Genomic DNA, 11,399 nt, shown 5'->3' with positions numbered 1-11,399 from the left:
TGTGTGTGTGTGTGTGTGTGTGTGTGTGTAGAAAAAAGAACTATTGTTTCTTCTTTTTTTTCTTGTTGGTGGGCACACGCGCGTTCAGTCAATGCACGGCGCGGAAGGTGAGCAGCAATGTGGTGTTGACGCGGCGACACGCAAAGCTGTTGCCGGGGCGTGGGTGATGCAGAGCGCGCGGACACGCGACCTGGCACAGGAGGTGGCGTCAATACGGAAGCGGCACCAGCAGCAGCAGCAGCAGGGCCCCGGCGACGCTGGGCCCTCGGACGGCGCGGGCGGGGACGACGGCTCGGATGCCGATAACGACAGCTCGATTCTGTCGGTGAAAAAAATCGGATTTGAAATTTTGCTTCCATACAACAACGCCAGAATGGAGCCGCGGCATAGGCAGCTGGTGCGCGAGGCACAACGGCACACGGTGTCATCAGCACACGGCACGAGCGATGCGGTGGATCGCCGCTACGGCTCCTCGTCGCAGGGCAAGACGCGAGTAGTGTCACAACCTTTCTCCCACCTGCTGGTTTGCGACTTTGAGGCTACATGTGACACCGCCAGCGTGCACTACCCACACGAGATCATTGAGTTCCCCGTGGTTTGCGTGGACACCGCACGGCTCTGCGTCGTGGCAGAGTTCCACTCGTATGTGCGGCCGGTGAAGAACCCACGCCTGACGTCGTTCTGCTGCGAGCTGACGGGCATCACACAGGCGCAGGTGGACGCGGCGCCGACTCTGCCGGAGGTGCTGCAGCGCTTCACCGCATGGCTGCACGAGTCGGTGTACCCGCTCTGCCGCAGGTGGAAGCAGGAGCATGCAGAAGGGCTGAGCGGCTGTCTGCACTCACAGCAGCGGCACTTCGCGTACGACGAGAAACACAACGCAGCGTGGGTGGACTGCGAAAAGATGGTGTGCATGGCCACCGACGGCCCGTGGGACATGCGCAAGTTCATGTACGAGTGCAGTGTGCTGCGCGACGGGTATGAGTTTCCTCCGCTCTTCTACCGCTGGGTGAACGTGCGCCACAGCTTCGCCGAGCACTTCCGTAGCCGCCCGCGTAAGCTGACGGACATGCTGCGGAAGTTGGGGCTGACCTTCCACGGCCACCACCACAGCGGCATCGACGACTCACACAACATCGCCCGCATCCTCATCGAGCTGCTGCGGCGTGGATATCGCGTGCATCGTGTCAGCACGATCAAGTACGCTCACACTGGCGGTGACGTGGCAACAACAATGGCGGAGCTGCTGGAGGAGCTCAGTGAAGAAGATAGGAAGACACACCGCCGCAATGGTGAGAATAAGCGGAGACACAATGCTGGTAAGCGTACTCAGAGGCGGCAGTAAACACATTTTCTGCTCTCGCTGTTTTTTTTTTTGTCTACCTCATCTAATAATGACAGATGCCTTTGACTGCCTGTCACTACTAATATTATTACTATTATTATTATTATTCTGCCGTGCGCTCCCTTTGTAGATCTTGCTACTATCGCTACTGCCTTTTTTTTGTTTTGTTGCGGCTGCTCTCGCGCTTTGTGGGCATCGTCGTCCTCCTCTTAAGCGACAACGCCGCTGTGCACTCCGCGGGTGGGGAGTGCTAACCGCTGTTGTCAGATACTGTGTGAGCAGACGAGCAGCACACAGCCACAGACATATATACATATAATAGACTTACTCTTGATCAGGGTACCACACGTTGTGTCTGAAAACACACTGTGGCTGTAGCTATTTTATTGATCTCGTCCTGTGCTGAGATTTTTAATCGCCGTGCCAATGGACGCTAACGGGCGGGATCTCTTTCGCGTCAATGTGTCTCGAGGAAGTGGCGCTGACTCTTCGCTCACGGCATCCATCGCTGCACCCTCTACACCGCGCGGGGCGTCTGCGACGCCTCTCTCCACCCCTGCTGGTGGCGGTGCGCCGGCACACCACCAGCACTCCCAACAGCAACAACAACAACGGATTTCTATGCGCACGCCCCTTGGATCACCCCCGCTGAGTCTGAGGGGGGATTCTCCCTCTATTGTTCTGTCACACCCAGCGTCTCCGCCCCGTGTCCGCCCAACCGACGAACTCCCACCGACACGGGACGCTAATAACGTGATGCACAGCGCACCGACTGTCGTGAAGGAGGAGGAGAGCCTCTACCATTTGCCCACTTCGCAGTCATCTCCATCAGCAATACGATCACCGGTCCCAGTCGCACTTCCGACATTTGTCAACTCTGTTTCTAGTGGCTTCTCGGTGGCGCGTGCGCCGACCACCGTGTTTACTCCCACTGCGAAAGCAGACAAAGAGGAAATACCAATGCGGACCACAACGTGCCGAGTGTGCTCCTTGTGTGGCACCGCGGTGCTCCTCGTAGGGACCTTGGTGGAGCACCAACAGCAGTGGAAGGAACACGTGGGCTCGTGGGTGCACCAGCGAAACCTGCAGCTGCGCAGCGCGGCGGAGAACTGCGGTGCCCGGGCCCCAGCACGTGCCGTCGCGATGACCAGTCCGCCACTGTCGCCGACTGTGCTGAAGGCGTTGGAAGAGATCACGGCGTCACCGGTGGCAGCGGGAACGGACAACACCTCTGCTGAGAGTGTTTTATTCCCGCACAGTGCTCCTGAAGTAGCCGAGATGTTAGAGGCGCAAAGGAAATCGCACAAGTCTTTATCGCAGAATACAATGCGACACACTGCTTCTCCACCTGACGCGGTGAAGAATATGTATAAGGGACTATTCCTTGAGGGGAGCCGGCACGGCTCGTCAAGCGGCGATGAGGATGAGAAGGAAACCCCCTCTTGGGCACGCACGGGGGAACCTACCGCACAGGCGGGGAGGTGGCAGGAGAAGGTGATGCTGCAGGAAGAGCCTCACAGACAGCGGCATGTGTCGTTGCAACGGGTACACACAAATAATATGGGAACTGCCTCGCGAACAAGAAATCATCAGCAAGATAGTGGTGATGGTAGCTCTTCGACGGACTCCGCTCTTGAATCGCTGATCCAGAGGCGCGAACAGAAGAAAGAGCGACAGCTGGAGCGTACACTTACACGGTTTATGGTCAAGAAGGAACGCCAACAGCTACTTGTGTTGCTGCGCCGCTGGTATAACATAATGTTTTTACGCGTACTGCATAATTCTTCTTCTCGCAAGGAGGCGGCCACGGTTCCGACTGTTGCAGATCCTTCGGCTGCGAAACAGATGGATGTGAAGGAAAGTGAGGGTTGTACACCGTCCAGCGCCGCCGCGGCGATCGAGGGGAGCGATGATGCTTCCGTGCCTGCCGTTGCACCACAACCAACACCAGCTGAGGCACGACCAAATCGGTCGAAAAACCGGAAACCACATGAGAAGAGGACAACTGGAGCTTCAGAGCACGGAGCTCCGTTCATGGCGTCGCGTGTTAAGGATTTTGCCCACTTAGTGGGCAGCTCCTTTTCGAGCAGCGTGGAGATGGAGGTGGCGAAGACAGATGTAAGTTGGTTCATACACCGCACCACACCGAACCACCAACGCGAAGATGTTGAGGATAAGAGATCTGGGGGTGCATACGCGTGCTCATTGGGCAGCGACAGCAGCATTGAGGAGATGATCTCATCGCTTGCCCAACCTTCACAAGAGCGTGTGAGAGCTGCGCTCCAGGGCGAACCCTTGCGCTCGTGTGCGTTTCCCAAGACGTCAGAGGCCCTCGGCTTTCTTCGATCCTCTGTGACGACGGCTTCCTACTGGCCGTCTGGCTTCGTGGGTGGTAGTTGCGGGAGTTCCGCGTCGTATCCGATGGCCCATGTCATGCAGAGTGTATTGGAGGAGACGGGGCACGAGGGTCAAGAACGGCATCCTTCAGTAGCCTCCACAACAGTGAAGAGAAACACTACGGAAGAGACCTCCACGGATGCCTGCGCGCCCCAGGAGACGTACACTGCAACCCTTACCAGAGAAGCAGAAGAACAGCCGCTGTCTAGGGCTACGGATGTGGCAGCCGAAATGGTGCAACAACAGCAACGACAGCAAAAACAGCAGCATTCACAGGAACCCACGACGATAGAAACAGTAACAACAACAACAACAACGATTGCAGACGCGGCACAACATGCCTCCTCATACGCGGAGCGTTCTGTTGGACGGACGGCTAATGATACCAATAGTTGCGAAGATCCGTCACAAACGGTTCGGCATCTTGACCAAGAGGGACTTCTAAAGGAAAGTCAACTCACTCCTGCGGATGATCACAGCCCATCCCCACCGCTAGAACATGATGCTGGGGACTGCGATGTGGTCGGGTCACCCGACACAGATGGGTATCAGGGTTACGCAACAAACGTGCCGTCGTCATCATCGCCACCACACCGGGCTGCCGAATGCGATGGTTCATCACCACCACCACCACCATTGCACACTCGCCGTGGTCGGTGGACGCGTGACACCACAGAGAATGCCTTTAGAGGCGTTCCCGGTGAGTACTACTGCTACTACGACGGGGCGTACCACCACGTGCGGGACCCAACATCGGACATGTACTGCGACGCATGGGGCCAGCGGCTTCCAATGTACATCGTGCGCCGCGGCGAGTCGCCAGCGAGGTCGCCGACTCGTCGCAACTGGCGTCCAACGACACGCCCGCGCAGCCCGCTCGGTCCCAGCCGCCTGAATCCGTACTGTGACGTCTGCGTGGCACGGTACAACCTCGTTTGGGTCGGGGAGGACATGCAGCCGGTGGCACCCACACCGGCCCGCAAACGCAGGACGGCGAGCGAGACAGAACGGGGCTCTGCATGCGTATGCAGCAGCACGAGGGCGCAATCCTTGTCGTCATCGCCGCGGCGGCTGCGGCGACCAGATCCGCTGGTGTTCGCCCACCCGCCTCACCGAGGTTTGTCGGACGGCTTGCGCAAGGGGCGGCGTCGCTCTGCTGCTGCGGCGGTGCATCAGCAGGATGAGGTGCAGGAACAGCAACAGCAGGAGCAGCACGCACGGGGGCTGCAGAGAGATCTTCCTGACGAAGGCGACACTCAGCGTGATGGGCGCACTGCTGACACTTTGAGCGGTGCGACGGAGCTGCATAACACGAATGGCGCGTGGTCGAGCAATGACGGCGTGCGCGGTGTGATGCATGACGTTTCCCCGGAAGGCGAGGCGTGGCTGCGTCGGCAGGAGCGGCGGGTGCGGCGGCGCATGAAATTACTCCTGTGGCATGATCTACCGGAGAGCCGTGGGAGTCACCAGTGGGTGGAGTATCTCACGTCGCTGAAGGAGGCGACACAAATGTTAGAGGCGCTGCGGAGAGGGCGGACGTCAAGGGGGACTTCGTAATAACTCCCCTCTGTGTTACTCGTTTTGACCCCACCCCCTCGCATAGACTGTTGAGAATGATGGCTATGACGACCTGTGCGGCGCGGTCGGCCTTCAAGGTGTACGAAGGGGCAACAAAGACTGGTTGCTCTTCCTTGGCGAGATTGTGTATTGGTGTTAAGACCACAACACCTCTTGCTTCTTCAGTATATGTTTCATACTGCCTTTTTCCCCTCCCTGTGTACCTTTGGATCCTCTTCATTTTTTTTAGACATCTATAGATGCAGCAAGAGGGATTTGGCGCAGGTGCATCCTCGGCCAACGCCGCGGTGCCGTTGCTGTTCCACTTTGGCAGTGCTCTGACACCGCAAAGCCTCCATCGTGCGAGGTTCTATGTGAATCTCCTCGCCAACCCACCACCCCCACCGCACCCATTTGGCACTTTCCTCGAAGAGGCAGCACAGGTGAGAAGTGCATCACTTGCTGCCGTAACCTCGCGGAACGCTGCAGCACCAGCAGAAGTTGCTGAGGGTGAGGGAATAGCAGCAACAGCAAGAGACGATGACGCGGAGTTGCCGCCGTTGTTGGAGGTGCTGCAGCAGAGGTATGGTCACTCCCCGGGCTCCGCACTGCACCGCATGTGGGTCCAGAACCCACAACAGTACCTCTCGTCGATGGCGCAGCGGATCGCAGACCTTGTCACGAAGCGGGTGCTGCCTTTGATCCTGGGCGGCAGGCAAGAAGACCGACACGTATGCCTTGATGCATCCAACAACCACACGAACACTGCCGGCTCTGCGCAGGTGCATGCTAGCCGTTACGACATCCATGTGCGCTTTCTCCCATCACACACACCGCTTGCTATGATGGACGCCGCGCTCACGCATGCATTCTGCGCTGAGATCGTTGTGCGGGACGTGGTCGCGCTGCAGCGTCTTGAAGAGGCGGCGGAACTGCTGCGCGCACAGTACACGTCAGTTGCAGCGGAAGGGCAGACGGTGCAGAGCGCACTAGCCTTTTGGCGTGGTGTGGCGATGGACACCGTAGTCGAGGATGACAGCAGCCCAGCAGCTGACGGCGCCACGTCAGCCGTCGTACTTGGCCGCAGTAGTGACTATGCCGCGTCGAGACGATTCGGCTGCTTGGCTATGGAGACCGAAGCGGCTTCGTGGATACAGCCTTCGCCCAGTGGGCGTTCACGTAACGCCGCTGGCGTGGCTGCGATTAATTCGTCCCGTCAGCGACAGCGAGCGGCGCCACGGGCAGAGGTGGTAGAGCCGCCGAGGGCATTGCTGCAGAGTAGGGCCGGGCTTGTGGCAGTGCTCTATCTCGCGTTCAATGGTGCACTGTACACTGGCACAGTCTGTGGCGCGAGGAACGAGGGAATATCCCCACTGCCGAAACCCAAAGAGTCTGCAGAGCCACCACCAGCACCACCACCACCACCACCAGCGGCAGCAGCAGCAGTAGTGTCTCCAAATCAAGCTGGCGCCGACGCAGACACTGGCATTAAGGGTGTGGAGGATCCGGTTTTCTATCTCCCGTGTGCCGCCAGCACGAGTTTTGTGCGCGGGCTTCTTGGCCTGTAGCGCAGCGGAACCCTCATAGTTGTGCACCTTCTCAGCAACACAGTTAAATACACAAACACACCTAGATGCTCATACTATATGACCTCTTCAGCGTTGCGCTTTAATATATATATATATATATATATAGGTTGTTCCTCCTACACCTTATATTCCACTTCACTTCCCTTCTTCACTTTCGCTCGTGCTGCAATGACGCGGGAAGTTTGGCTTCAGAGAATAAGTAACCAGCGCGAAAACACAAATCAAGAAAGAAAAACAGATCCAAAGGAGAACAATAAAAAGAAAATGGCCATGTCAGGTGTTTCTGTCTCGGACGAGTGTGTCACCGCACTCACCGACCTCCGCCACAAGAAGAGCCGCTACGTCATTCTCCACATTGTCGACCAGAAGACAATAGCCGTCAAGGAGGTGGGCGCGCGTAACGCGACATTCCAGCAGTTGGTGGACGCCATCGACAAGTCGTCGCCGTGCTACGCCGCGTTTGACTTCGAGTACGAGACGGATGAGGGCAATCGCGACAAGCTCATCCTCATCAGCTGGAACCCCGACTCGGGGGCGCCGCGCACGAAGATGTTGTACAGCAGCAGCCGCGACGCGCTCAACGCACCGACGGAGGGCTTCCAGCCCATCCAGGCGAATGACCTGTCGGAGCTTGACTACAACGATGTTGTGCGCAAGGTGAAGTCGCACCGCAAGTACTGAGCCACTGTGTGTGTGTGTGTGTGTGTGTGTGTGTGTGTGTGCTGCGGCCACACGCAATTTTAGCGGGAAAATGAGTCACCACTGTGTGTGGGAAGTGAGAGGGTATGAAGCAATGTAGGGGATCATTTTAACAAAGAGAATATGAAGAAGAAATAGGGAGAGAGGGGAGAGGGATCAGGGCGAAAAATGCAAAAAAAAGGGGAACAGAAAGGAGAACGAGTATGACGCACAGCAGCCGGGGAGGAAGAGAAGGAGAGAAAGAGAATCAGAGGAAAGAAAAGGACTATACGATGCTGTGAGAAGACTCTTGTAGTGTCGGTGCTATTCACACCCACATACAACTAGAGAGAGTGCAAATGACCAGCCCTGGCGAAAAACCGAGAAAAAAAATGCACATCAGACAGAGACTCTTGTGCGTTGTTGGCTCTGTGCGTGTTCGTGGAAGCTTGTGCGCCTCTGTCCCTTCCGCTCACTCTTTCTTTTTTCGCTCTTTCCACCTCTCTCTCCCCCCCCTTCTCTCTCTCTCTCTCCTCTTCCTCTCTGCTCCTCGCACCGGCATCCGCCACACATGAGGCGGGACGAGGGTGAGGGTCGGGGGGAGAGGTGAGGCGGCGGGGAGGGCGAGGGGAGCGGAGGGATGCGACGAAAATACAAACGGAAAAACAAACAAACAAACATCAGCAGGAAAGTCTGAAAACGAAGCTCTGGTAACTGCCATTTGCTCTTCTGAACGGAGTGTGGACGGTGCTCGTCTACCTCGCACTTGACGCACATTTTTCTTGTTGTTTTTGTGCTTTTACTTTGTTTCTTTTTTATTTATTTTATATATTGCTGCTTTCTGGAGGAACGCTTCTAGACGCCTTGCTACGCTCGCTGCTGCATCCGGCAGCGTCTCCCCATTGACGCTCTTGCGCCTTGACAACACCCCGCGAGGGGTTGTGCAGCGAGGATATTGTTGGCTTTGCCGGTACTTTTCCTATTCTTCTCCTTTTTTTCTCCCCCTTTTCTCGCTTTATATATATATATATATATATGTGTGTGTGTAGCGAATTCAGCAGGAGGGCATTCCTGCCGTCATTGCTGCTGGGTGCGCCGTGGGCTGTGGCTGGCAGGCGGGTCTTGGGCGGCGCCACATGAACCCCTCACCGAAGGCCGCAGCGCCGCTGCTCTCCTCGGCGGGGATGAAGCCTCGCGCCTGCTCCGAGGGCGAGTCCAATCTAAACACCTCAACTGCGTCCATACAGCTGCTCCCCAACCAGTCACTGGGAATTTTGTGGAACCATATCTTCCCCTCCCTTATCGCGCCCTTCTTGTGCCCACGCGATGTGGCGCAGATGGCACTCGTGTCCCGCACTTTGTATCGCGCTACCGAGAGAACGCAGACGTGGAAATCTATGGCAGCAGTGTTGTTCGACATAAACGCCGACGCCGCCAAGAAACTGGAGGAACTTTACTGGGAGCTCTACCGTGAGGCGGAAGGATCACATGAGGCTTGCGGTCGCACAGGCAGCCCATCGTGCGAAAGCAATGTGCAGGCACTGAGTGTGCGCAAGAGGGAGTCCTTTTCTAGGCGTTTATCAGTGGACGAGGATGTATGGATGCTTGACAGTGAATCGACATGCATGACGTCTTACTCTTCTCTGCACGGTGGCACCTGCAGAGTTGAACAGCCTTTGGACCTCAATGAGAGTTTATTGATGAATGCAGGCGAAGTGGGGGAAGAGGGAGGGGAAACGCAGCAGGAGCAACAAGACGGAATCCTAGTGTCAATGAAAGATCGTGTGGATGTGCGCCTGTTGTACTCCCCTGTTTTGGAAAGTGATGGTGGTGAGCTGCAGATGGAGGCTGTCGACGTCACCATCAACGATGAGAGCAGTACCTCTGGCTGCGTCAAGGACGAAGAGACAGTTACAGCAGTCGTGCAGGACACGGAATGCCCGGACGAAGCGGACTGGCCGTACAATCTACCCAGTGAAGTCCACGTGTTCGCTCCAGAGCAGCAGTGCAGCGGCAGTAGCCCGTTGCCTTTGACACGACAGGACTTCTTGGATGTCAATACTTCACTGGTGCGGGAGGCACTGGAGTGCTGGACCGCCGTGAAGAGTGAGACTCTCCCGGTGGGACGTGGCTGCACAGTAGAGTGCGAGCAGCTCCTTGTGTGTGCGGCAACGATGACCCGCACGGCACAGCAGTGCCACATACCCTTTCCTTGGAGGGCGTACTGCAAGATACTGTACGAGCGGTGCGTGAGCCCATTCCTGGGCTTCCTTAAAACCGCGCAAATTGAAGCCAAGCGTGCAGAGGGACTTGGTGATCTGCATGCAGCCGTGGAACGCTTATGTTTTGTTGTTAACACAATCTGCCAGGGTGACTGCTCGGTCGGTGGCCGCGGTGCTAGGGAGGTGGTGCGCAGCGAGCTATGCCGCACACTGCGCTTACGCGCCCGCCTGTACCTCCGTCTGAGTGAGGCGGAGGCTGCACACAACGACCTGTGCCTGGCAGAGTTGCTTGATGATTGCCACGACGATGAGGTGGCTAACCACACGGCAATGATGCCCTCTGATCCAGATGGAAAATCGGTGGAAATCGAAGGAGGTCTTAACGTTTTTCCGCCATGTCTGGAGTCAGAGTACACACGCGTGGCGGTACACAAGGATATACTCCACCGTGCTGCTTTTCTCCAGCGTTGGCTGCGGCAACACGGACCTTCGGCACTCCTGTACCTGCTACAATACATGATCTGCGATGAACTCAGGCTTGGAGCTCCACACCTGCTGCAGCGAGCAGCGGAGTGCGCAACGACGTACGAGCGTCTGGTGGTTCAGGCTTGGAGGTCCTACGACCGGGAACTGTCTGAGGCTGCAGTGAGCGACGCGGAGCTTGGTGTCTCGATGCTGCCGCCGTCCTTCCGCGCATGGGCCGACAAGGAGTCGGCCGCGCTTTGTCGGCTGCTCGCGCGGGCAACCGAAGAGGAAATTCTGCGCTTTATTGAGGCCAAACCCTCAGGGCAGCACACTGATTTCCTTCCATCCAGTGCTGCCTTTGCTTACTTCTTTCTCGGTGTCATGGGACAGACCATCGCCGGTGTGGCGATGGATGCCTTGACAAAGTTTGTGGTTCTGAGTCCCTCCAATTATCACCGGGCCGTAGCGCTCCTTTTGGTGGCACAGGAGTACGTCGAAAAGGGTGACACGCAACGCTGCATGTGCCTCCTGCAGGTGGCACTTAAGTTAAACCCCACATACTACCCCGCGTACAGTTTACTTGCGCAGCAGCAGGTGCTCCATGGTGACATGTCTGGCGCATACACGACGCTCAGCATGGCCATTCAGCATTGCCACCCTATTCCAGCGGAAGCGTTTGTGAGGCGGAGCAGGTGCTCCCTTCGTGATCCACTGGATGACGTTAATGCGGCGACAGACCTCCACCCGCGACTCTCATACCCGTACAGAATACGCGCAGCCATGTTGATGGATAAAGGCGACAGCGAAGCCGCCATCGCGGAGATCAGCCGCATTATTGCGCTGACGTCAGACCCCAATGATGTGATGCTGCGCTTGACGTTCTACCTGGACTCGGGCTGCCGGGAAGGAGCCCTTGATGATCTTGCGCTCCTTGTTTTGCTTGCGCCTCAACAGGAATGCTATCGCGACTGGTTTCTCCGATCCACCGCGTTTTTTGCGTGGGGAAATGAGGGTTGCAGTATTGCCACCGTTAAGCCAGGACTCGGCAGCACGCGCAGAAGCCGTACGCGATTCTCAGCGCTCCTTCTGGCCCTTGGCCTGCGCCCAGATGATGCTTAGGCCGCTCCATCAGTATATTGGAAAAAA

General features: G+C 57.0%; 5 protein-coding genes across 5 annotated transcripts; all 5 read left to right on the top strand.

Moving 5' to 3' along the window:
• Nucleotides 1–91: 91 nt before the first annotated feature.
• DQ04_00261170 (exonuclease) lies at nt 92–1,345 on the top strand (the record flags this gene model as incomplete). The annotated part of the gene is made up of 1 exon (XM_009308588.1): nt 92–1,345. The coding sequence occupies one exon, from the start codon at nt 92–94 to the stop codon at nt 1,343–1,345; it is 1,254 nt and encodes a 417-aa protein (XP_009306863.1).
• A 426-nt stretch (nt 1,346–1,771) lies between these two features.
• DQ04_00261160 (megakaryocyte stimulating factor) lies at nt 1,772–5,299 on the top strand (the record flags this gene model as incomplete). Its single annotated transcript, XM_009308587.1, has 1 exon — nt 1,772–5,299. One exon carries the CDS (start codon nt 1,772–1,774, stop codon nt 5,297–5,299), a length of 3,528 nt encoding a protein of 1,175 aa, XP_009306862.1.
• A 260-nt stretch (nt 5,300–5,559) lies between these two features.
• DQ04_00261150 (hypothetical protein) lies at nt 5,560–6,867 on the top strand (the record flags this gene model as incomplete). Its single annotated transcript, XM_009308586.1, has 1 exon — nt 5,560–6,867. One exon carries the CDS (start codon nt 5,560–5,562, stop codon nt 6,865–6,867), a length of 1,308 nt encoding a protein of 435 aa, XP_009306861.1.
• A 285-nt stretch (nt 6,868–7,152) lies between these two features.
• On the top strand, nt 7,153–7,569 carry DQ04_00261140 (cofilin/actin depolymerizing factor; the record flags this gene model as incomplete). Its single annotated transcript, XM_009308585.1, has 1 exon — nt 7,153–7,569. One exon carries the CDS (start codon nt 7,153–7,155, stop codon nt 7,567–7,569), a length of 417 nt encoding a protein of 138 aa, XP_009306860.1.
• Nucleotides 7,570–8,702: 1,133 nt separating this feature from the next.
• DQ04_00261130 (putative ETO1-like protein 1-like) lies at nt 8,703–11,372 on the top strand (the record flags this gene model as incomplete). Its single annotated transcript, XM_009308584.1, has 1 exon — nt 8,703–11,372. The coding sequence occupies one exon, from the start codon at nt 8,703–8,705 to the stop codon at nt 11,370–11,372; it is 2,670 nt and encodes an 889-aa protein (XP_009306859.1).
• Nucleotides 11,373–11,399: the final 27 nt, after the last annotated feature.

The sequence above is a fragment of the Trypanosoma grayi genome, assembly GCF_000691245.1.
Source record: "Trypanosoma grayi strain ANR4 Tgr_26_V1, whole genome shotgun sequence".
Taxonomy (NCBI): domain Eukaryota; phylum Euglenozoa; class Kinetoplastea; order Trypanosomatida; family Trypanosomatidae; genus Trypanosoma; species Trypanosoma grayi.
Note: the sequence above shows the minus strand (reverse complement) of the source record. Positions and strands in the feature narration are given on the sequence as shown.